The 27,118-nt window shown below is 46.3% G+C and overlaps 2 protein-coding genes across 2 annotated transcripts in view; one reads left to right on the top strand and one right to left on the bottom strand.

The window, feature by feature from the left end:
• LOC141070185 (uncharacterized) overlaps window positions 1-27,118 on the top strand; it is a 149,665-nt gene that overhangs the window by 89,866 nt on the left and 32,681 nt on the right. The window lies entirely within an intron of this gene.
• TRAF1 (TNF receptor associated factor 1) lies at window positions 603-26,251 on the bottom strand. The gene is made up of 10 exons (XM_073559013.1): window positions 26,058-26,251; window positions 22,234-22,312; window positions 19,322-19,420; window positions 18,858-19,019; window positions 18,670-18,741; window positions 18,482-18,538; window positions 2,832-3,230; window positions 2,488-2,665; window positions 1,989-2,137; window positions 603-1,778 (listed from the first exon to the last, which is right to left on the bottom strand). Exons 1-10 carry the CDS (start codon window positions 26,249-26,251, stop codon window positions 1,560-1,562), a joined length of 1,608 nt encoding a protein of 535 aa, XP_073415114.1. The 3' UTR covers window positions 603-1,559.

Raw genomic sequence — 27,118 nt, 5'->3', positions numbered from 1 at the left:
ATTTCTTCTGAATATGCCGATATCCCATATGTGGGGAAAAACCACTGTTTGGGCATACGGCATGGCTGACAAGGAGCGCCATTTGACTTTTTGAATGCAAAATTGGCTGGAATCGAGAGCGGACGCCATGTCGCGTTTGGAGAGCCCCTGATATGCATAAACTGTGGAAACCTCCCACAAGTGACCCCATTTTGGAAACCACACTCTCAAGGATTATATCCAGGGGTATAGCGAGCATTTTGAACACAGAGGAACGACACAGAATTTGATATTAGGTCATCATATTGAACATGTCCTCATTAGTGTTAAGCTACTGCAGTTTGCATTGGGTGCTCTGGCATCCACCGAATGTCGCAGGTGCTCGAGTGACATGCTAGAGTCCCTTTCCCGCATGTTTTTTGGCTGTTAGACACCCAAAAAGAACCATACTGGGATCAGCGATACTCCGTGAATACCCAAGCACCCGATGCAACTCGAGTAGCGAGCAGCTGCGCTCAACACTAGCCATCATATCGACACCATTTTTATTTATTTTTTATCTCTTGAAAAAAAAACCATTTCTATTCCTAACCCCAACACTAACTGAAAAGAATGGAAAAAAATTACACTTTTTATATTTTATAATTTTTGCTGTGATTGCTTTGTATGTGTACATTTTTGTTCATCCTGTGCCATCTGTTTCTTGAGTAGAAAACACTAACACCTCACGCCAGTAATGACTGACTGTACAGGATGGAATTGCCACAGCATCCACACCTATAGATGAGCCGAGGATGACTGTGACCACTGGTCAAAACACGCCACCGCCTTCACACAACGCAGCATCCTCACACCCCATCCTGATCCGAACAACCTCCTGACCTGCACCCCACCCTGCTCTATGCCCCATTCCGTCTGTGCGCTTCAGCCTCCACGTGCTCCATCCATGCTCCCCACCTGGACCTGCTCTGCCTGGTCATGCTATCAGTTTTTTAATCCTCTCCATATACAGGAGCGGATGTGCAGCTGTCAGTAAATCTGTATTTTTGCCTGCACATGTAGGTTATGTCTGCAGCATGTAACTGTAGCATCAGTATAGAGAGATTACAGCTGCGCACCAACAGCAGATAACAGGAGCAGCAGCTGGTGGTGGAGATCGGTTACTTGGTAATATAACGTATCTACATCCATGGATTACATGTCCTGCAAACCTACAGCTCCGATCTCTGATCATGTGATTAGGAGAAACTGGGATTGGGATCTCCTGTAATATACCTGGGAACAGGCAGAGGCGCTGCTTATCACATTCTACCCTCAGTGGAGGCTTGGACTGAGCAGGATATAGCAGGGGCTTATGGGAGATTACTATTATACGTATGGCAGATTTATAACACTGTTCTCTGCAGAGCTGCACATATAATATCCCTATAATAACTTAACACAGATGGCGCCACACATACTGGGGAATGGCAGATAACGGAGGACACTGGCCTGACGTCTTCCGGTGCCATTCTCCTTAAATCCCACTGTTTGGATGTGCGGTAGTAGAGGTTCAGTTGCGGCTCCACAGCGGTCGGGGACTACGGGCCGGCTTCTATTATGCAGCGAATAAACATGGTGTTGTCCTTAACGTACGCGCTACTTGTGGACTGCAGCTTGGAGAGCGGGCAGAAGAGCGGGCAGCCGCTGGCTACATTCATGTCGGTCACCGGGCGCTGGAAGGAGACAGACATGGGATCAGGACGGAAGGCGTCAATGACGTGCTCATGGTTACTCTGGTCCAGAAGCATGAAGGTCACCTGCAAGCAAAGAACAGGGGAAAGTCAGAGCTCAGAAAACAGCGTATACCGGTGGGAGAACCCCCCACATTAATGAGGTAGCCCCAGAATTGATTTTGAGTGATCGCCAAGCAACATGAGACCGGCAACAGTGCCACAGATTCTGCAAGTGTCAGCACAACTCGACTCCATGATGAGACACCATTTATAAAAGGGCGGCGCAGGGCTCACCTTGTGCCTGAATGGCCAGGGCAGCAGGACATCGTAGTCACCCTTCATGATGGCAAAGAACAGGGAGATGTGCGATCCCTTCCCAGTGCCGTCTCCGTTCAGATAAATGCGCAGACACACCTTGTAGCCATACCTCGCCGTGTAGAAAGCTGCAACCAAAGGGAAGATCCAATGTTATGTGACATTGTGCTGCTGGACTTGCTGTGGTGAAACTGCCCAGTGCGGGGAGGGTCTCTGCACCGTGCAGGGTCCGGACTCCTATACACATCTCAGGACTTCCAACATGGACAAGTCTGGATATACTCAGTGCACAGATTTTGTATTCTAGCACCACTGATCTCGCAGATTACATGTACAGAGTAGTGACCACAGCTCTGGAGGATAAGACACCATGTAACAGTAGGAAAGTGACTTCAGCTCTGGAGGTGAGTGGATTATACATATTTCCTTACTGACCTAACATGAGGTAAGCCCACGACCGACCGGTGGAGGTTCTTACCCGGGGAGTAGAGGCTGATGGCCCTTCCTTCACTGGCAACCTGACATTTTCTCGTGAAGTCGGAGATTTTCCACAGAAAGATTCCATCATACGATGTCTGCTCCAGAGTGGCCATCTGCGCATGTAACTTGTTTATCTCAATGTCGTTCCTGGCGATTGCGCAGTGAAAATCTGAGATCTAGAGGCGATAAAAACATGTAAGCAGCTGTGAGGATCGGGAACAATGACGACTCGGCGGCATGCCCACCTACTTCACAATGAGCATGGGCGCTACAGATGGGAGACAGTGCCATGGGGCAGAGACTGCCTATAACCTCTGACAGCATGAGTTCGCCATTTCTCACCTTCACCTCGCAGGCCTGCACTTTGCGGTACTGCTGCTCTATTTCCTCCAAAGCTGCGCTCAGTTTGGTGCTGGTCACGTCAATCTCTCTGTTCATCACCATGATGATGTTTTCTGCCACCTGTATCCGGGCTTCCAGTGCACAGATCCTGGCCATCAGGTTACACCCGGTCGCTGAGCTGTCATGGTCTCCGCAATCCGTGGAGATCCCTTTGTGTGCAGACTTTCCATTATGGATCTTTATGGCTAATTTCTGGACTTCTCTATTGTCACTGTATCCATTTTCTGTCACCACAGCAGCTGAGGGATCATTCTGTATCTGCAGTAACACCGGTAAAACCAGAGCAATGTGTGCCACTGCAGCCGACTGCTCGTGTCCTGCCATCTTGTCTTTGCTTCCCTTGAAAGTGGTAAACCGAAAAGAGAATGATGGGATGACCCTTCGCTGTAGAGTTCAGGACAATAATTTTAATAAATAGTTAATTGTAATATTCCTAGAGACCTAGGATAGTGAAGGAGTCAATAGTGGAGCTCTCAAAGGAGGAGTGTGCATCAAAAATGTCCTGCTTGATGCAGAATTTTGAGTCTGAATCCTTCATATTGTGAGGAGCCCCCTTTAGTAGTGACTATATATACACATCAGTACGTGTAGAGCTCCCTCTAGTGGTGATATTTATCACCGCAGGCGTTTACAGGGTTCTCCCCATTTGAGCTATTGTATGGCAGGCTCCCGAGGGGACTGCTGGATGTAGCCAAAGAGACGTGGTAACAGGAGCCCACCCCACATAAGAGTGTAATTGAGTATGCGGCAAATATTCAGGATCGTATTGCGGTCGTGCGGCCCATAGTAAAGGAGCATCTGTTGGATGCCTAGGCCGCTCAGAGCCACACGTATAATAAAAGGGCCATGGTCAGGACCTTTTAAAGAAGGAGACCGGGTGTTGGTACTAGTACCCACCCCAGAGAGGAAACTAATGGCCAAGTGGCAAGGGCATTATGAGATATGGGGGAAAGTGGGGGAAGTGAATTATAAAGTGTACCAACCCGGGAAAAGGAAACCCGAGCAACTGTACCATGTAAACCTGCTAAATGCCTGGAAGGCGACTCCGGTCATACAAACGGGGGTCCCTCTGGCACTGGCCAAGGACACATCCGGGTGTGAGGTAAAAGTAAATGACGCCCTCACAAAACAGCAGCAATGGGAGGCTCGAGCATTGGTGCAGCAGTATACAGATGTATTCTCAGAGCTGCTGGGCTGGACCTCGGTGATCCAGCATGACATTGTCACCGAGCCCCAGGTAAGGGTTCGGATGAAACCATACCGAGTGCCAAAAGCCCGGAGGCAAGCAATAGCGGCTGAAGTGAAGTAAATGCTTCAATTGGGAGTCATTGAAGAATCCTGGAGTGAGTGGGCTAGCCCCATTGTGTTAATACCTAAACTAGACTGGTGGTTACGCTTCTGTAATGACTTCAGGAAGTTAAATGAGGTGTCAAAATTTGACCTCTATCCAATGCCTCGGGTGGATGATCTAATTGAAAGAATGGGGAAGGCCCAGTACTTCACCATGCTCAATCTCACCAAAGGGTACTGGCAGGTTCCCCTGACAGAATCGGCTAAAGAGAAGACCGCATTTATTACGCCAGAGGGTCTGTTTCACTATGTCGTCTTGCCCGTTGGGTTACATGGGGCTCCGCCCACGTCCGAGAGGCTGATGGACATAGTGTTAGAACCGCATCTTTAGTACCAACTGGGAGACCCCCCCCGACCCAGGTACAAGTCGTGCTAGAGTCGCTCAGAATCGCAGGGTTCACAGCAAACCCAAAGAAATGCATGATAGGGCTCAAGGAAGCTCGGTGCTTAGGTTATGTGATTGGCCACTTGGTGATCAAACCCCAAGTAAACAAGCTCGAGGCCATACAAAAATGGCCCAAGCCCTTAAATACCAGGTGAGGGCATTCCTTGGCATCATTGAGTATACTCAATTTTGTGAGGAAAGCCACATCTTTAACGGACCTGTTAAAAGGTAAGACAGTGATGGTCCGATTGGAATCCTCAGGCGGAGGAAGCATTCCAGTCCCTGAAGTCGGCGTTGTGTGGACAACCGGTCCTCATCAAGGTCTTGAAGTCAAGACCTTTATTGTATAAACCAATGCCTCGGAGGTAGGCCTAGGAGTGGTGCTGTCGCAAGAAGTGAACGGGGATGAGCATCCAGTCACCTACTTGAGCAGGAAACTGACCCCGGCAGAGAAAAATTATAGCATAGTGGATAGAAGAATATTTAGAACAAGCTAAGAGCCCGGTGCTGCCCGGGCATAGTAACTAACTACGGTTAGTTATAACAAATTATAAGGATTAAATCTATATATGTAAAGCTGAGTGTAGAGCCCCGCCCACTCCACATAGTCACATTCACTATAATATCCCACATCGTCCCATCAGCCAGAGCCACCGGACTACTACCACTAATATCCCACATCATCCTGTCAGCCTGGGGTCAGAACCAGAGTGCTGAGTGGAACAGTCCTAACTTCCATACCGGGCATCCCTTTAAGAGAGGCCTGGTGTCAGAACCAGAGCGCTGAGTGGATTTTCCCTCACTTCCATACCAATGATCCCTTTAATAGAAGCCTGGGGTGAGAATCAGAGCGCTGAGGGATTTACCCTAACTTCCATACCGGAGATACCTTTAAGAGAGGCCTGGGGTCATTACCAAAGCGCAGAGTGGATTTTCCCTCACTTCCATACCGGGAATCCCTTTAAGAGAGACCGGGCTCAGAACCAGAGCGCTGAGTGGATTTGCCGTGACTTGCATACCAATGATCCCTTTAATAGAACCCTGGGGTCAGAATCAGAGCGTTGAGATACTTGCCCTAACTTCCATAAGGAGATCCCTTTAAAAGAGCCTGTGGTCAGAACCAAAGCGCTGGATGGATTTGCCCTGACTTCCATACCAGAGATCCCTTTAAGAAAGGCCTGGTTGTTATGAATGGGTCACCGAGAAGGATGGCAGGAACAGGCTAGGTCACCAGAAGACCAGAGAGGTTGGTAAGTAAGCGGATTGCAGACCCCTGATCCTATCCGCACAACTAGCAGTAGCCGTGGAGCGTTCCTACGATGCCCTAGACGCCTCGTCACAGCCAGAGGACTAACTAAGCCTAAAGACAGAAAGATGAAATCTAAACTGCCCCGAAGCAGATCCCCAAAGGAATAGACAGCCCCCAAACAGATGAAACACAAACACAGGCAGAGAACAGACTGAGCAAACGGTCGGGCCCAAGCTGTCTAGACAGGAGAGGATAGAAAAGATACTGTCTGCAATCACGCACAAAAGCCCTGAAAAAGTCCAACACTACTGATATACAAAAAAACCTGAGATCACACGATCTCACCCCCGATAGATCACCACTCTGGTATAAACTGGCAGCAAGCAAAAAGATACTAACATAAGAGGGGACTGAACAAGCTGCCACATATGAAGCAGGGCCCAGCACTGCCCCCAGCAGGGAGCACGCTGAACCCTAGCAGCAAAACAGAAAGCAAAAACAAAACACAACCAGATTAGATGCAAAGGATTAGCAAAAGAATACGTGGCTGAACCATGCAGATCAGGCAGGGGACAAAAGAGCTCCAAATGCACACTGAGGAAATCACCAGCAAACTCCAAGAGCAGCCAGCTCAATTATATGCTCCCAGCCAGTAATCCCAGGTTTCCAATTATCTTCATCAGGTGGGGAACTTCCATCCACCTGGTCAGCTCCACTACTTTCAGCAACCACCAGAGGGAGCTTCAGCTCAGAACTCCGAGCAAGAGAATTCACAACACCTGGGGTCAGTACCAAAGCGCAGAGTTGATTTGCACTAACTTCCATACCAATGATCCCTTTAAGAGACCCTGGGGTCAGAACCACAGAGCTGAGTGGGAACGGTCCTAACTTCCATACCAGGGATCCCTTTAAGAGAGGCCTGGGGTCAAAACCAAAGCCCTGGATGGATTTGCTCTGACTTCCATACCAATGATCCCTTTAAGAGGGAAGATGTGCCTATGGGACGGAGGATGTGTGATGGGGATATGGGCAGGGAGGTGGGATTCATTTCTGTCATGTTCTCTCTGCTCCTTTCAGGGGGTAGACAATGGCTGGGAGCTTATGTTCCTGGGGATGCTAGATTTCTCCCACCATGTCAGTGTCTGCTGAGGTGTTGAGCTCAGCTACTTTTAACCAGCTGTGGTGAAATGAGAGACGCTTAGTGATTGGTTGCAAGGAAAACTGTTGCTCATAGCAACCAATCATAGCTCAGCTTCTTTTGAACAGCTCTGGTGAAATGAAAGATGCTTTGTGATTGGTTGGTGATACACACACACACACACACACACACACACACACACACACACACACACATTCACTTTTATATATAGAGATTGAGAGTCCCTCAGTGGTTGATACCTTTTAATGGCTAACTGAAAAGATGGTAACACATTGACAAGCTTTCGAGACTACTCAGGTCTCTTCATCAGGCTAGACTAATACAACGCCTGAAGAATCACATATTTATACACAAAACAGCACAGAAATAATGCAATAGACAAGTGACATGAAGCAGAATTGTCATTATGCGAGAGGGATAAATGTTGGAACAGTTAATAGATAAGGAGTGTGAAAGTTTTATTGCCCTCTGATTGGGGTCCGGTTCTGTGTTGTGTGATGACCCCAGAAGGTCTGAAGAGCAAATTCCTTAATTGATGTAAAAAGACATAAATCCATGCGACACATTCATTCCTGCACTGTATGTGTCAAAAGTTGTCATAAATTTATACTCCCAGACTCTTCTGTCTCTGAGACTTGAAGTTACCTTTTAGTACAAGTAATTTAATGTCAATCATGCTATGACCGGGGATACAAAAATGTGTTGCCACAGGTAGATCCTTTCTTTTTTCTCTTATTGTGTGACGGTGAGAATTCAACCTTGTTCTAAGCTTTTGCCCTGTCTCCCCCACATACAGACCCCCAGTTGGACATTTAGTACAAATGATTAGGTTCGCCACATTAGATGTGATGCAGCTGAAAGTAACTGGGATCTTGTAGTCCTGATGTGAGTTGGGGATATTTATCTTGTCCATGGTCATTATAAATGGACAGGTTTTACATTTTTTCTGGTTGTAAGGAAATGTTACTGCAGCTGTTAGGGAGGACAGGGAGCTTCTGACAATGATGCTTCTTAAATTTGGGGGCTGCCTAAAACACAGCAGTGGGGGGGTCTGGAAATATGGATTGTAATCGGGCATCTTTTTGTAGTAAAGCACTGAGGACTCTCAATTCTAAATATTTTTCTATCTACTGGCTAACACAGTACAAAGATATATATCTTTCCTGTAGCATAGTGGATAAGGAGTGCTTGGCGATTAAATGTGCCTTGCAGTCCCTACGCTACTATTTGCTCGGGCGTCAGTTTAGTTTGGTAACGGACCATTCACCCCTCATCTGGATGAGAAACTCTAAAGAGAGGAATGCCTGAGTCACCAGATCGTTCCTGTCCCTACAAAGCTTTAGTTTTTCAGTGGAACATTGGGCAGGGAAATGCGGATGCCTTGCCACAGGCCCCTCTGTATGATGCCCAATGTTCAACCCCACAAGTTTGAAGGGGGGGGGGGGGGGTGAGGGTCACTATGTGTCCCTTAGGATGCTCTCAGAAGCATATTAGATCCGCTGGAGCCTCGTGTGGTCACAGGAGGGTGCCTGTGAGTCACAAGGCATAATAAAGGTAAGTTTGAACCTGGTCAAGTTATTTTGACCAAGGAGCTTGTTCAGGAAAACCCGGTATGGGCCTTTATTTTTTAAACGGACTGCAGGAAGGTAGTGGGGTGCGGTCCGTTTCCTCCAGCCCAGATCTTAAAAGTAGCCTATGGCCAAAGAGTGGAGTGAAGGGGAAAAAACCCTGCAGGAAGAGTTTGGGTGTGTCAGTTTTGGTCTTGCAAGCAGACAGAGCAGTTGGTCTGCGGAGCACTCCCTGTGTGAGGCAACACAGGGCCAAGCGGAGCCAAAGGGTCTGGCGCCCCTGCGTACATGGCAGTGCGGTCGCTCACGGCAACCGATCCCAGACTTTTTTGTTTTCCCGGCTGCGATCCGGAGGATACAGCGTGCTGTGCACTGTATGAGTTTTTGGACATTAAACACGTTTATGTATGTATATGTGTGTATATGTATATCTGTGTGTGTGTATATGTATGTATATGTGTTTGTATGTATATGTGTGTATTTGTATGTACGTGTGTGTGTGTGTATAAATCTCATCTCTCGAGATCTCAGTTCCGAGATCGCCATGTGCGCATGCGCCGCCCCTGGCGGCGGCCGCCATTTTGCCGGAGTCCATCACACAGAGGGAACCGAGCATGTGCCTTGGGGCTCTGGCATGTCGCAAAGTGACGGCAGAGACACCGCTGGGCACCAGAGACACCGCTGGGCCCCGGAGACACCCACAGCAGCAGCCAGCACTGCCGGGCACCCGGAGACACCCGGCAGCAGCACAAGACCCCCTGGCAGCGCGCTGCACATCAGAGCACCCCCTCATCCCTTCCTGCGGCCTGCAGCATCACCCCACTCTTGCCTCCTCCAGCAGTGACCCTGAGACCCCGCTTCACTGCAGCCACCATCCCCGGTAAGCAATAAGACTCATGGATTATAAGTGCCACCATTTTATTAAAAAAAATATTTTTTTCTTATTTTTCTCCTCAAAATTTGGGGTGCGTCTTATAATCTGGAGCGTCTTATAAAGCGAAAAATACGTAGTGTGTATATATATATATATATATATATATATATATATATATATATATATATATATATATACACATACACACACTGCTCAAAAAAATAAAGGGAACACTTAAACAGAATATAACTCCAAGTAAGGCTGAGTTCACACGTTGCATTTTTTTTGCGTTTCCGCAGCGGTTTTAACCGCGCGATTTTGCCGCGAAAACGTGAAAAATAAGCATTCCATGCATTCCTATGGGATTCCGCAATGCTGTGCTAATGCTGCGCCTTTTACCGCGGCGGAATCGCTTCGCGGTAAAAACCGCAGCATGCTCATTAATTTTGCGGAATCGCGGCGATCCCGCACCCATAGGAATGCATTGTTCCGCTTACTTCCCGCACGTGGCTGTGCACACCATGCGGAAAGTAAGCAGAACATTTGCGGATGGTACCCACGGTCCGGAGGAGAGGAGACTGTCCTCCGGGCTTTGGGCACCATATCCCTGTAAAAAATAGAATTTAAAAAAAAATATTGTTATTCTCACCTTCCGACATCCCGCGCAGCCTTCCTACCTCTCTCCACGCTCTCGTTCCCAGTAATCCTTTGCGAAAATGCCCGCGATGGCGTCCGTTCTCGCGGGATCGCGAAGTCTCGCGGTCATCGTGAATCACCGCGAGACGTCACGATCCCGCGAGAACGTACGTCATCGCGGGCATTTTCGCAAAGGATTACTGGGAACGGCTGCGCGGGACGTCGGACGGTAAGAATAACACCTTTTTTTTTTTTTTTTTTTTTTTTTTTTTTACATTTTATCTTTTACTACTGATGCTGCATAGGCGGCCTTAGTAGTAAAAAGTTGGTCACACTTGTCAAACACTATGTTTGACGAGTGTGACCAACCTGTCAATCAGTTCTCCAAGCGATGCTACAGATCGCTTGGAAAACGCTAGCATTTTGCAAGCTAATTACGCTTGCAAAATGCTAGTTTTTCCGTGGGAAAATCGCGGGAATTTAAAATGCGATTTTCCCGCGGAATAGAATTCCGGACTTCTCGTGGTAATTTCCGCGAGAGTTCCGCTACGTGTGAACTTAGCCTTAATCAAACTTCTGTGAAATCAAACTGTCCACTTAGGAAGCAGCACTGATTGACAATCAATTTCACATGTTGTTGTGCACATGGAATAGACAACAGATAGAAATTATTGGCAATTATCAAGACACCTTCAAGGAGTGGTTCTGCAGGTGTGGACCACAGACCACATCTCAGTACCAATGCTTTCAGGATGATGTTTTGGTCACTTTTGAATGTTGGTTGTACTTTCACACTCGTGGTAGCATGAGACGGACTCTACAACTCACACAAGTCGCTCAGATAGTGCAGCTCATCCAGGATGGCACATCAATGCCAGCTGTGGCAAGAAGGTTTGCTGTGTCTGTCAGTGTAGTGTCCAGAGGCTGGGGGCGCTACCAGAAGACAGGCCAATACACCAGGAGACGTGGAGGGGGCCATAGGAGGGCAACAGCCCAGCAGCAGGACCGCTACCTCCGCCTTTGTGCAAGGAGGAGCACTGCCAAAGCCCTGCAAAATGACCTCCAGCATGTGTCTGCACAAACGGTTAGAAACCGACTCCATGAGGATTGTCATGAACTCATTTTCTGCTCCACCAGTTGAGAGTTCCCCTTCCGTTCTCCCTCTGGTGGTGACAGGAGGTAGTGAGGTTGGTTTAAGTGGTAGTGATCTGCCACCTGATGAGGAAGATAACGATTGGATCTCTGGAGTATCAGACTGGATATAAGACAGCCGACTCCCTATCCTGGTGCTGGTGATTCAGTCTGCTTCTCAGGTCCTGGACTTCAGCTCTCTTCCAGTCTTCTCAAGTTAAGTTTGTTTTTGCTATTGTTCTCCCTTGCGCTTGTTGGTCAATTCAGTTTTTTGTGTAATCAGCCTGCCCCTGCTGGGGCTATGCTGAATTCCCACTGCTATTTATCAGTATTTGCCAATCTGCTTTTTGTCCCTTATTAGATTGGACTCTTTTTTGCTCTGTCTCAGAATATTTCAGAGTGCTGATATAGGTTTTGAAGTCTAGTGACTTCAGGGTTAATTTTGCTATCAGAAGTGTTGGACAATATTTTTGTAGGTTTTTTTTGGCAGATTGCAGAGAGTGTCTTTCCTTTCCTGTCCTTTTTAGTTAGCCGGGCCCCATCGTTTGCTCAGCCTATTTTCCTGCCTTTGTTTGTATTTTCATCTTGTTTCACCGTCAATACATGTGGGGGGCTGTCTTTCCTTTGGGATCTGCTCTGGGGCAGTTAGTTTTCCTCTTTTCCTGCTTTAGGCTTCTGTAGCTCTCCGGTTGTGACGAGGCGTCTAGGACCATCGTAGGAACGCTCCACGACTGCTGCTAGTTGTGCGGTTAAGATCAGGGATCTGCAATCTGCATAGTTACCAACTTCTCTGGTTTTCTGAGACTTAACTTGTTGTCTTTTTTTCCCTCCTCGGTTACCCATTCATAACAGAGGATGGTCTGAGGGCCTGACGTCCACAGATGGGGGTTGTGCTCACAGCCCAACACTGTGCAGGACGCTTGGCATTTGCCACAGAACACCAGGATTGGCAAATTTGTCACTGGCACCCTGTGCTCTTCACAGATGAAAGCAGGTTCACACTGAGCACATGTGACAGTCTGGAGACGCCGTGGAGAGCGATCTGCTGCCTGCAACATCCTTAAGCATGACCAGTTTGGCAGTGGATCAGTAATGGTGTGGGGTGGCATTTCTTTGGAGGGCCGCACAACCCTCCATGTGCTCACTAGAGGTAGCCTGACTGCCATTAGGTACTGAGATGAGATCCTCAGATCTCTTGTGAGACCATATGCTGGTGTGGTTGACCCTGGGTTCCTCCTAATGCAAGACAATGCCAGACCTCATGTGGCTGGAGTGTGTCAGCAGTTCCTGCAAGATGAAGGCACTGAAGATATGGACTGTCCCGCCCGTTCCCCAGACCTGAATCCGATTGAGCACATCTGGGACATCATGTCTCGCTCCATCCACCAACTTACACCACAGACCCGGAGTTGGCGCATGCGTTAGTCCAGGTCTGGGAGGAGGTCCCTCAGGAGACCATCCGCCACCTCATCAGGAGCATGCCCAGGCGTTGTACAGTAGGGAGGTCATACAGGCACGTGGAGGCCACAAACAATACTGAGCATCTTTTCCTTGTCATCAGGCATCTCCACTGAAGTTGGATCAGCCTGTAATTTGATTTTCCACTTTGATTTTGAGTATCATTCAAAATCCAGACCTCCATGGGATATTCATTTTGATTTACATCATATTTGGACAGAGACAACATTTTTCTAATTTTGGTTCATTACCACAATGAATTTTAAACAAAACAATTCAGATGCAGTTGAAGTTCAGACTTTCATTTGAGGGTATCCTCATTAAAATTGGATGAAGGGTTTAGGAGTTTCAGCTCCTTAACGTGCCACCCTGTTTTTAAAGGGACCAAAAGTAATTGGATAATTGACTCCAAGGCTATTTCATGGACGGGTGTGGGCAATTCCTTCGTTATGTCATTCTCAATTAAGCAGATAAAAGGCCTGGAGTTGATTTGAGGTGTGGTGCTTGCATTTGGAAGGCTTTGCTGTGAAGGAAACATGCGGTCAAAAGAGCTCTCCATGCAGGTGAAACAAGCCATCCTTAAGCTGCAAAAACAGAAAAAACCCATCCGAGAAATTGCTACAACATTAGGAGTGGCAAAATCTACAGTTTGGTACATTATGAGAAAGAAAGAAAGCACTGGTGAACTCATCAATGCAATAAGACCTGGGCACCCACGGAAGACAACAGTGGTGGATCATCGCAGAATAATCTCCATGGTGAAGAGAAACCCCTTCACAACAGCAAACCAAGTGAACAACACTCTCCAGGAGGTAGGCTTATCAATATTCAAATCTACCATAAAGAGAAGACTGCATGAAAGTAAATACAGAGGTACCCTGTATTTACACTGCACGGTGCAAGCCACTCATAAGCATCAAGAATAAAAGGGCTAGACTGGACTTTGCTAAAAAAAATCTAAAAAAAAGCCAGCACAGTTCTGGAAGAACATTCTTTGGACAGATGTAACCAAGATCAACCTCTACCAGAATGAAGGAAAGAGAATCGTATGGCGAAGGCGTGGTACAGCTCATGATCCAAAGCATACCACATCATCTGTAGAACACGGCGGAGGCAGTGTGATGGCTTGGGCATGCATGGCTGCCAGTGGCACTGGTTCACTAGTGTTTATTGATGATGTAACACAGGACAGAAGCAGCCGGATGAATTCTGAGGTATTCAGAGCCATACTGTGTGCTCAGATCCAGCCAAATGCAGCCAAATTGATTGGTCGTCATTTCATACTACAGATGGACAATGACCCAAAACATAAAGCCAAAGCAAACCAGGAGTTTATTAAAGCAAAGAAGTGGAATATTCTTGAATGGCCAAGTCATTCACCTGATCTCAACCCAATTGAGCATGCATTTCACTTGTTAAAGACTAAACGTCAGACAGAAAGGCCCACAAACAAACAGCAACTGAAAACCACCGCAGTGAAGGCCTGGCAGAGCATCAAAAAGGAGGAAACACAGCGTCTGGTGATGTCCATGAGTTCAAGACTTCAGGCAGTCATTGCCAACAAAGGGTTTTCAACCAAGTACTAGAAATGAACATTTTATTTACAATTATTTAATGTGTCCAATTACTTTTGGTCCCTTTAAAAACAGGGTGGCACATGTTAAGGAGCGGAAACTCCTAAACCCTTCATCCAATTTTAATGTGGATATCCTCCAATGAAAGCTGAAAGTCTGAACTTCAACTGCATCTGAATTGTTTTGTTTAAAATTCATTGTGGTAATGTCTAGAACCAAAATTAGAAAAATGTTGTCTCTGTCCAAATATATATATGGACCTAACTGTGTGTGTGTGTGTGTGTGTGTGTGTGTATATATATATATATATATATATATATATATATATATGTGTGTGTGTATATGTGTGTGTGTGTGTATATACAGCTCTGGCAAAAATTAAGAGACCACTGCAAAATTTTCAGTTTTTTGTAAATTGCTCTTTTATTCTATAAACTACTGACAACATGTCTTCGATAACAAAAAAATGCAGTGCTTGCAGACCTCAAATAATGCTAAGAAAACAAGTTCATAATAATTTAGAAACAACAATACTAATGTTTTAACTCAGGAAGAGTTCAGAAATCAATATTTTGTGGAATAACCATGATTTTTAATCACAGCTTTCATGCATCTTGGCATGCTTCCACCAGTCTTTCACACTGCTTTTGGGTGACCTTAGGCCACTCCTGGTACAAAAAGCAGTTCTTTTTTGTTTGACGGCTTGTGACTATCCATCTTCCTCTTGATTACATTCCAGAGGTTTTCAATGGGGTTCAGTTCTGGAGACTGGGCTGGCCATGACAGGGACTGGATGTGGTGGTCCTTGAGCCACACATTGATTGACCTAGCTGTGTGGCATGGCGCATTGTCCTGCTGGAAAAAACAGTCCTCAGAGTTGGGGAACATTGCCTGAGTAGAAGGAATTAACTGTTTTTCCTAGATAACCTTGGATGCGGCTTGATTAATACGTCCTTCACAAAGATTAACCTGCCCAATTCCAGCCTTGCTGAAGCATCCTCAGATCATCACCGATCCTCCACCAAATTTCACAGTAGGTGCAAGACACTGTGGCTTGTGCACCTCTCCAGGTCTCCGTCTAACCATTAGACGACCAGGTGTTGGGCAAAGCTGAAAATTAGACTCATCAGAGAAGATTACCTTACTCCAGTCCTCTATGGTCCAATCCTTATGGTCTTTGGCAAACTTCAGCCTGGCTCTCCTTTGCTTGTCATTGATGAAAGGCTTTTTTCTAGCTTTACATGACTTGAGCCCTGCTTCTAGGAGCCTGTTATGAACTGTTCTTGCCGTGCTGTTCACCCCAGCTGCCATTTTCCATTCCTTTTGTAGGTCACTTGATGTCATCCTGCAGTTGCTGAGTGACATTCGAATAAGATGACGGCCATCCTGGTCAGTGGAGTCGTTTTCGCCCTCTGCCGCTGTGGCTTTGTTGTCCCCAATATCTGCTGCTTTACCTTGTTGTAATGAACTGCCGCCTTGGCAATTTTAAGGATGGAGGCAACAAGACGCTCACTGTATACTTCTGCTAGTAAAGCCAGAATTGAGCCCTTCTTTTCCTCAATGAAGACTTTTCTTTTCGACTCGTTTGGCATGGTTAAAAGTCATTTTTTTTTCATTCCTATTACTTTTGGGATATTTCTAGCACTTGTTTTGGCATCCAGCTTGTCCTATTGCAAGAGGATTGTGAACAACACTGCAGGGTTTTTTATACTTTCCGTCGTTAAATAAGATTTGGTTCCGGTGATCACCTAATCAGAAGCACATTAAGTAGAATGAGGTGTACTCTGGTTGGAATTCAACTGACACTGGAATGGAATAGCTGTCAGACATGTAGAGAAGCTGATTTTTATAAAAGTGTGCAGTGGTCTCTTAATTTTTGCCAGAGCTGTGTGTATGTGTATATATTTGACAAAAAATTAAGAGACCACCACATCAAAACCCTGTCATGGGCAGCCCTTTCTCCAGACCTGAACCCTATTGGAAACCTATAGAATGTAATCAAGAGGATGATGGATAGTCACAACTCATCAAACAAAGAAGAACTGCTTAAATTTTTGCGCCAGAAGCAGTGTGAAAGACTAGTGGAAAGCATGCCAAGACACATGAAAGCTGTTTTTAAAAATCATGAATATTCCACAAAATAGTGATTTCTGAACTCTTCCTGAGTTAAAACATTAGTATTGTTGTTTCTAAATGATTATGAACTTGTTTTCTTAGCATTATTTGAGGTCTGAAAGCACTGTTGTTTTTTTTTTTTCATTTTTAACTATTTCTCCTATTCAGAAAAAACCCAAAAGTGATTGCTTGGAAATTTGGAGACATGTTGTCAGAAGTTTGTAGACTAAAAGAAAAATTTACATTTTACTCAAAAATATACCTATAAAGAGAAAATTCAGACACACTGAACATTTGGAAATGGTCTCTTAATATTTGCCAGAGCTGTAATATATATATGTGTATGTATATAACTTTATATTTATTTGTGGTAGAGCAGCTCACTCATCTGGACACAGAGATAGAAACGGAACACTGTCTCTTTAAGAATGTGCTTGGTTTATTAAAGGCAGCATAAGCTAAAGTGGGAAAAATAAACACTGCCCTCTGGGTAAAACGGCAAAAGAAAACACAGTCCTTCTCCTAGCGGGGATCAACCCCCTCAAGGTTAGTAATGTCCACAGTTCAGGTCCTTTAACACTGGCACAAACACTTTCCTGGAGTGCTTCCTCTCCAGACACTGAACCCTGCTGCCTTTGCAAGCCAGCTACTTAAGCCCTAAACCATGTGACACCTCCCCCCATGTGACTGATCACATGACTGACACCGCAAAGCTCCTGTCGGAATACGGCGTTGCTGACTCTGGAGGTGGAGATAAGGTGGACATCCTCCCACCCACTCTATGGATGTCCACATAACAGCCAGCATTATGCAACTTAGCTTAACCCTAACCCTTACAACAGTTAGTGTGCTGGAGGAAAAACTTTGGGTTTTATATCACTGACGCAATTAGACATAGTGAAACATATGTCCCCTCCAGCATTTTACCAGTGACTTTGTCACATATCGCTCCTTCTGCCCAAAGCCGGGAGTTTTGGCACCTTTACTGGCTAAGCAGGGGCCTCTGGACAGGGCATCTGTGTTCCCATGCAACTTCCCTGGCCTGTGCACCACATGAAAAGTAAAGTCTTCCTTAGTTTATTATGTGCAGCATAAACCAAGCTGAACCAAAAAGCAAACACCTTCTGGGCAAAAACAAAGTGGTATCACACAGCACAGTCCTTGTGGCAGCTGGGACCAACCCGCTCAGGGTTAGCAAGACCCTCTTTTAAGGTTTATGCAGAAATACGCACACTTCTCTGGAGTGTTTTCCGGACACTGAACACCCACTGCCCCTGGAGCCCAGCTATTTAAGCCCAAAACCACACCCTGGGATGGAGATAAGGTGGACAACCTCCCAGCCGCTCAGTGGTTGTCCACAAAAAAAACAGCCCTTTAAACAAATTGGCTGTTAACCCCTTGTAGAACTTAATGTGTTGGAGGAAAACTTCTGGGTTTTGCATCACTGAAGCTATAGCGAAACATCTGCCCTCCAGCACCTTACCACTGACTTTGTCACACTGCATATACACACACACACACGCACATTTATGTGTGATGCGCTCCCTCTGGTGGTGACTGTATACACACGCACATTTGTGTGTGATGAGTTCCCTCTGGTGGTGACTGTGCATACACACACATTTAATATATGTGATAAGCTTCTTCTGATGGTGACTGTATTCACACGCACATTTGTGTGTGATGCGCTCCCTCTTGCAGTGACTGTGTGTAGTTATAGTGTCATCATATAAGTCCTAGTTATTAGGAAACTACTCTAGTAAAGTGTACTAATAAGAATTCACAGTGCACCCAACAGTACATAGCATTTCAGGATAGGATTATAGTAAATCTTGTTAAAGGGTACAGACTGGGAGCTACATAGTGGAATGAACAGTCTTGAGAACTTTAGTTTTCCACAAGTACAGCACACTCCCCTCCTGAAATTCCTTGTGCTGCTGTGGGCTGTTCCTTCCACTATGTCGATGACCTTTATAAAATTAGCTCACTCCTCTATTTGGGTCCTCCTGCTGGTATTGTGGGGGGGGGTCACACCGTGATGTTCTACAGCAGCACAGAGGCTCCATTTCACAGTTCTCCTTTTTTACTTACTCTGAAAGTGCATCCTAAAGGGGCAAAGGGACAGTCCGCCGGGCTGCTATGGTTGTTCTGTAGGGAGAATGACATTTTATCCAGGCAGGTTATATATATATATATATATATATATATATATATATAGGGCGTCCCCACATTTACATCACTTTGACTGTTAACCCTTTCTAGACCAGAGACTTCCTTACTTTGGCTTTAGCTTGAAAATCTAATTTTCTGGAACCTGGATCCTTGGAGAAAGTCTTCTCACAATTGTGTTTCTGAAAAGAAACAGAAATACACAACATGAGAGAAGCTCCAGGTTACTGCACAGTGGGTGACTCCCCCTACTTTCACCATGAATTCACTATACTACACCTTACTGTTCATATCTTACTTGGCCCTGTTTTTTTCGGATCCTCCTGGAGCAATGCTGACACACAGAAGTGCTGCTGGGGCATTCATGGTCCAAGTGCTCGGCCAGAAACTTCCTCTGAAGAGTTTCCCCACAGCCGGTGTGACAGTGAATCTCTACAAAATCACAGACACTCTGGTGATCCTGCGACAGAAAAGAAGATGAGTATACGACTCTGTGATGTCACCGCTAACCTCTAGTGATGGATAGGTGGCATTCTCAGGGATGTCACTGCTGATCTCTAGTGATGGATAGGTGGCATTCTCAGTGATGTCACCACTGATCACTAGTGACCGATAGGTGGCATTCTCAGTGATGTCACTGCTGATCACTAGTGATGGATAGGTGGCATTCTCAGTGATGTCGCCGCTGATCTCTAGTGATGGATAGGTGGCATTCTCAGTGATGACACTGCTGATCTCTGGTGATAGATATTTTATACTCGCCTCATAGTCTCTGAGAACCCCACTCCAGTTGCACCCCAGTATCTCACAATGAACTCTTAGTTCTGAGATTTCTTTATTGATGGCTGTGTCATTGAAAGCCTGGAATAGAAACATGAAATGTTATTGACTGGAAATCTGGATGCCGCTGCCATCATCATCCCTGCATCACATGATTGATTGTTGGAATCCCTGCTGCTGTAAGCCAGACCTGGTTAGCTTTGCTTTTTTTCCCCTCCTGTCTGGAATTAGTGACTTGGAAAAAGTATTTCCACATTGCACTTAAAAACATAAATATATTTTATTGGGATTTTATTTGATATACTAGCACAATGTATTTGAGACGTTTAAAAGAAATGATATATGGTTTTCTACTTAATTTTCAGATTTATATTGCTAAATTATGTACATATGTATTCAGTCCCCTGCAGTCTGATATCCCTAAATAAAATCCTGAGTGACCATTTGCCACCAAAAGTCACATAATTAGTAAATTGAGTTCACCTGTGTGTTATTTATTCAGTATAACTACAGCTGTTCTATGAAGGCCTCAGAGGTTTGTATGAGAACATTAGGTATCAAAAAGCATCATGAAAACCAAGGAACACACCAGACAGGTCAGGGATAAAGTTGTGGAGAAGAGTAAAGCAGAGTTAGGTTATGAAAAAATAGCCCAAGCTCTGAACATCTCATGGAGCACTGTTCAGTCCATCAAAAAAAATGGAAGGAGTATGGCACAACTGCAAACCTATCAAGATATGGCCGTCCACCTAAACTGACACCCCAAGGAAGGAGAGCATGAATTATAGAAGCAGCCAGGAGGGCCATGGTCATTCTGGAGGAACTGCTGAGATCCACAGCTCAAGTGGGAAAATCTTTTCATAGGACAAATATTAGTCGTATGCTCCACAAATCTGGACTTTATGGAAGAGTGGCAAGAACGAGCCATTCTTGAAAGCAAGTCATAAGATGTCCTGTTTTCAAAAAGCCAAGTAGGGGACTTAGTGAGCATGTGGAAGAAAGCGCTTTGGTTAGATGAGACCAAAGGAGAACTTTTTGTGCTAAATGCAAAACACTGTGTGATGGAAAACTAACACAACACATCACGATGAAAACACCATTCGCGCTGTCACACATAGTGGCAGCATCATGCTGTGTGGAAGCTTTTCTTCATTAGGGACAGGGAGGATGGATGGAGCTAAATACAGGGCAATCCAGGAGGAAAACCTGTTAGAGGATGAAAAAGACTTGAGACTGGGGTGTAGGTTCACCTTCCAGCAGGACAATGACCCTAACCATCCTGCCAGAGCTATACTGGATGGTTTAGATCAAAGCATATTCATGTGTGAGAATGCCCCAGTCACTGTCCAGACCGAAATCCCATTGAGAATCTGTGACCAGACATAGAAATTACTGTTCCGACATCTCCATCCAATCTCACTGAGCATGAGTGGGCAAAGAAGAACGGGCAAATGTCACCTCCAGATGTGTAAAGCTGGTAGAGACAGACTCCAAAAGACTTGCAGCAGTAATGTGGTAATAGCAGGTGCGCAGGATGCAGTGACGAGACACGAGACTGATTTGTGCTTTAGATAATGACTTTTATAAATGGAAGCCGCTAGGGCTATCCTAAGCAACCAAATAAAGTAACAGCAATTGTCCTCACAGGGACTCAGCACAAACACTATTAAGGTGAACACGACTACCCCGGCAAAGGCCAGTTACTATAGGGCCACGATATGGCAAACTACGGGTCCTTAGTTCTATTGTATCACTTATCCGTCCTGACGTCCCTCAGGTGTCTCGGATGATGTATCTGCGGCGTCACAGCCGCTGGGCCCAGCTGCTGAAGATCTGGCGTAGTCTTCGGGCACCCCAGCGCCCAAGAGGGGTTGGGGCACAACAGGCCCTTGTTGAGTCCTTTGATGAGATGACCCCCTGTAAAGACAGCGGGGTTCCGCTCGTAAGCGGGTTCAGGGAGACTCCAGTCCCCAAGCAGGGGTGTGTCGCAGTTACTAGGAGTGGCGGTTGGTAGGCCGCGTGCATGCCCTGGGGCTGGGCAAAGAGTTTCTCTGTTGGAGAGGAGCAGGCCCCAACTGCCGACTGCAGCGGGGTGATGGCGGCTGCGGGCGGTGATGGACAGGCCACAGCTGTGGGCTGAAGCGGGGTGGCAGCGAGCAGGCTGCAACCGCAGGCTGGAGTGGAGCGGCAGCTGCAGCGAGAGGCAGCGGGCAGGCCTCAACGGGATATAGCACAGCGGCAATGTCCGCAACGGGCTGTAGCACAGCGGCAACGGCCGCGGATTGGAGTGAAGCGGCAGTCTCTGGTCGGTAAACTCGGCGCCTCATCCCCGAAGGCCACTGTAAATCTCCCCTCTGTTGCTAGTCTCCTCTCTGGTCACGGTTTGTCGCTATGGCTCTCTCACGCCCCCACAGTCTCTTGCTCCGTGTCTGACGTTCTGCCAACTGCCTCCCTTGCGCTCTCCCTGCCCCTTTTATACTCGCCCCTCCCCTTGCTGTCCTGTCACTCTCAGCCGTCCACCTTCCTCCTCCGTTCCCCGGGTACAGTTCCATTAGTAACCTAAATGGCGGCCCCCTTGGTTCCGGCCCGGACACTCTGCGGGGGCCCTCCTATCTACAGTAACTGCAGTGAAAGGTGGTCCTACAAAGTGTTGACTTGGGACTGAATACAAATGCACCTCACAATTTTCATATTTATATTTTTTAAATAATTAGACAACCATGTATCATTTCCTTTACACTTCACAAATACTTGCTACTTTTGTGTTTCATATCACATAAAATCCCAATAAAATACATTTAGGTTTATGGGTATAACAGGAAAATGTGGAAATGTTCACGAGATATAAAGACTTTTTCAAGGCTCTGTTCATTCTAAGTTCCTGGGGTACCCACCTTATCTTGTGCGAGGTAGCTGTCCTCACTCGGGGAGCTCCGCTCCTCCTCACACTTCAGGCAGATGGCAGATTGATTTCTGTGCAGGAAATAAAGAAATGGATGCAGAATGTGTGGTGATCGGAGGACCTCACAAATGTCTGGAGAGATCAGGGGAAAATTCTCCACTAACAATCGGCTCTGGAGGTGACGGGAGGATAGAAGCTAACATTAAGCAACCATCACACATAGCAATCTCGCTAGCGAGATCGCTGCTGAGTCACAAGTTTTGTGACGCAACAGCGATCTCACCAGCGAGATCGCTATGTGTGACACTTCTCATCGACCGCCCCCCTGCCAGGTATCGCTGATCGTCCTGGAATGGCCAGGACATTTTTTTGATTGCTGGTCTCCCGCTGGCCACCACGCATCGCTGCATGTGACAGGCGGGAGACCAGCGATCAGCGAGCTGCCGCTGGTAACTAAGGCAAACATCGGGTTTCTAAGCAGCGCGCAGCGCTTAGAAACCCGATGTATACCTTAGTTACCAGCACGCTGGTGCAGGGAGCTGGTAACCAAGGTTCACATCGGGTTTCTAAGTGCCGCTCACAGCTTAGAAACCCGATGTGTACCTTGGTTACCAGCTCCCTGCACCAGCGTGCTGGTAACTAAGGTACACAGTGGGTAACTAAGCGACGTGCGTTGCTTGTTACCCACGTGTCGCTGGTGCTGATCGCTGGTGAAGCTGCCTGTTTGGCAGCTCACCAGCGATCCTGACAAGGTAATATCGTTTTCGGGATCGCTGGTGCGTCACTACGTGTGACGGGGCCGTTACACATGGCTACTTCCCCTTCTGTGTGGGCAGAATTTCCCACTTCCCCATGTGACAGTTCTGTTGGTGTGGGACTTCTCTGTGCTGATAGAGGGGCTCTCCAGGTGATTAGGTCACAGGAGCTGCGATGAACAGAGTTACAGCTGCTCCCTTTGTTCTGTGAATCCCCATGATATTTTGGACCTCCAGGCTGGTATCGTATCAGCCAGAATACGCTATGTTTCCATCTGCACCGTCACCTCAGGCTCCTATTCATCAGGCGGAGGACAGTGGTGCCCCCATCTGGCAATTTTTTGGTAGCACACCACTGGCTTTCCTGTGTTGGTAAGGCCTGCAGACAGTGCTCAGACATGGCATGCACTTGGCCTCATATATCTGGCTGGTGTCCAAAATGCTTCTCTCACACAGGATTATCTAGTTTGGATACATTGCGACAAACCCTCAGCTGTGAAATAGGTTTTCAGCCTCTGGATGTTAGGGTATGTGCACACGATCAGTAAACACTGTGGGTTGGATACTGTGTACTTTTGAAGTGTCCAACCTGCAGCATCCAGTTGTTACAGCATAGTGAATGAAATTTCAAGAAATCCTATACCCACTATGCGTGCACAGATACCCGCAGATCACCTGCAGAGACAGACGTGTCTCTCCAGACCGCACCATGTCTATCTTGTGGAGACGCAAGCTTCTGTAAGAGAAATTTTACCCGTTGTGGTAGATCGGCTCACTTAGCTTCACATGTGGGTAGACACGGGTACACTGCGGCTTTAAAAAATTCCTTTGGTTTATTATAGGCAGCATAAATCAAGGTATAATAAAGCAAATACAGCCCTCTGGGCAAAAACAGAAAACAAAACAATATGGTGGCAGAAAAAACACTGTTCTGCTGGCCGTGAGCGGGAGGAACCCAGCTCTCAGAAGGACTAACACGATTCAGGTTTTTAGCATACACTTTCCTAGAATGCTTCCCCTCCAGGCACACACTGAAACTTTGGCAACCTGCCGTTTAACCCCTTCACGACATACTAGTACTGCGCATGTCATGTATCCCCCTTTGATGTGGGCTCCGGCACTGAGCCCACATCTTTTCCAACACGTCAGCTGTTTTGAACAGCTGACGTACCTGGTACAGCCATGGATGGAATCGCGATCCACCTGCAGCTGTTAACCTGTTTCCGACAATCGCGCCAAAATTCCCACCCATTGGCGACCCCGTCACATGATCGTGTGTCACAGATGGGTTGGCATTACAACCAAAGGTCTCCAGGAGACCTCGATGGTTCTCAATGCTGGATTGCTATGAGCACCGCCCGGTGGTCTGCGCTCATAGCAAGTCAGCAATTCTGCTACATACAGGTGATCTGATCATTGCCTGTATGTAGCAGAACCAATTTGGTTATGGCAGCTTCTAGTCTTCCATAGAGACTATTAAAGCATGCCAAAGGTAAGAAAAAAAAAAAGTTTTAAAAATATAAAAAAAATAAAAGATCAATTCACCCCCTTTTCGCCCCAATACAAAATAAAACAATAAAAGAAATCAAACATACACATATTTCAGAATCACCCGATCTATCGATATAAAAAAAAGAATTAACCCGATCGGTAAACGGCATAACAAGAAAAAAATTCAAAACGCTAGAATTACGTTTTTTTGTCGCCACAACATTGCATTAAAATGCAATAACGGGTGATAAAAAGATCGTATCTGCACAAAAATGGTATAATTAAAAACATCAGTTCAGCACGAGATCACGAAAAATGGAGATGCTACAGGTCTCGGAAAATGACAATTTTTTTTTTCTCCTTTTTAACAAACTTTGGATTCTTTCACCTCTTAAATAAAAAAAGAACCTAGACATGTTTGGTGTCAGTGAACTCGTAATGACCTGGAGAATCATAATGGCAGGTCAGTTTTGGCATTTGATGAACATGGTAAAAAAATCCAAAAAACAGTTGTAGAATTGCACTTTTTTTGCAATTTCACTGCACTTGGAATTTTTTTTCCCATTTTTGAGTACACAATATAGAAAAACCAATGGTGTCATTCAAAAGTACAACTCGTTCCGCAAAAAACAAGCCCTTTCATGGCCATATTGATGGAAAAATAAAAAAAAGTTATGGCTCTGGGAGAAAGGGGAGCGAAAATCAGAAATACAAAAACGAAAAAGGGCACTGTCATGAAGGGTTTAAGCCCCACTGATCACATGGTTGTGACATCACAAAGGTTCTTTTAGCACGTGCTTGGCTCTGTAGGTGGAGATAAGGTGGACATTCTTTCAATTTCACTATGAATGTCCACATAAAAATCAGCCCATAATATAACTTTAACCTTCACAACACTGAGTGTGCTGGTGGAAATTACTCTGGTTTCACATCACTGACTCCATTATGCGCAGTGACACATATCTCCCCTCCATCACTCTGTCACACTGTACAATGTACTGGACGTCGTGAATCCACACGGTTCAGTGAACACATGCGGATTCAACTGCGTTCAATAGACGGCAGCGCTTTATATGCAATGAACATGTGCTTTGTCCAAAGCGCTGCCAATTCCTGAACGTGTGCACATACCCTAAGGGTATGTGCACACGTTGCGGATTTGCCGCTGTGGATTCACTGCAGATCCGCAAGTGATTTACAGTACAATGTTATTCTATGGGGGGAAAAAAATCCGCTGTACACATGCTGCAGAAAAATCCGTGAGGAAATGCAGCGGTTTTTTTTCCGCAGCATGTCAATTCTTTGTGCGGATTCCGCAGCGTTTTTACACCCATTCCATGATAGGAATCCGCAGGTGTAAAACGCATCCGAAATCCGCATAAACGCGCTGATTTTGACCTGCGGATTCTGTCAAGAGATGCAGATTCAGCGCAGAAAATTCCGCACAGCAATCCGCAATGTGTGCGCATACCCTAAAGGTGAATATTTCAGACACTGACAGCAAGGAGAGATCATGAAAATAGTGAGGAATTGAAAGATTGGTTCTTTCTGTGAAGAGTTTGTCACTGACCTGATGATCCAGGTAAGGCACGGGGCGCAGTAGCGGTGGCCACACAGCGTCTGCTGCGCTTTCTTCAAGATGTTGTGACAGTTGCAGCAGAGATACTTGCTACCAGGGATGTGGTCACAGATGCTGGCTGGATACCCAGACACAAACTCATTCTCACGGGGAGCAGAGTCAGGGCTGCTCCTCTCCTGCGCCATCACTGAACCTACTGAGCTATGTTCACTCAGCTTTATCTGTAGGAAATGCTGTGGAGATCCCCGGATGACATAATCAGCTGCGGGGCTTCCCCAGCACAGACGGGAAGTCAGAGCCTCCCCCAAATGTCTCTGAAATTCGCCCTCCCCACACAAAGCATTATGCAGCAACCATTACATACGGGACATTAAACCTATACATGGGACTGCAATATTTTACCAGTTGTTATCAGCCATTCTTGGGGAGAGTTGACTGTAGGACAGGAGAGTACAATCAGTTACTCCCTTCTAGACCCTTCCAAGAGCAGTCTTCCTCTCCTCTTCCCAGGGAGAGGCAGGCTTCCTGGGAGCTTAGCATGACTTCCCAGGCTTCTTGTTTTTTGAAACAAGCCGGGAGAGTGGGGCAGAGCTGTCAACATCGAAGTGGCCTCCCTGCAAGGTAGAGGCCTCCAACAGCAGAGCCTGGAGTATCGGAGGAGGAGTGTGGACTGCTGAGGGACATCCGAGAGCTCGGGTCTTCTGTGGATCATTTTGACTAGTAACAAGTCACTTTCCTGTATGGGCATCGCCACCTGGGTGGGTCGATATGGCGACATCGTTGATGTTCCTGAGAAGACCCTCCATTACCATGGTATCTGGTCGGGCCTGGACCTTCATGGTGAAATTGAAGGTTTCAGGAAACACTGTTACTCCTATCCCTTCCTCAACATTTTTGGGGACGGACAGAATCTTGTTAACGATATCTATAACTTTGTATGTAACCCCCCCTTCTCATGTACAGCACCATGGAATTAATGGTGCTATGTAAATAAATAATCATCTTGATTTTCTACCGAGGGCAGCCTAATGTTTGTGCGGCAGCCCCACACA

Source organism: Dendrobates tinctorius, unplaced genomic scaffold, assembly GCF_039654945.1.
Source record: "Dendrobates tinctorius isolate UK_male_01 unplaced genomic scaffold, ASM3965494v1 ptg000013l, whole genome shotgun sequence".
In the NCBI taxonomy this organism is placed as follows: domain Eukaryota; kingdom Metazoa; phylum Chordata; class Amphibia; order Anura; family Dendrobatidae; genus Dendrobates; species Dendrobates tinctorius.
This window is presented reverse-complemented; position numbering and strand designations above follow the sequence as displayed.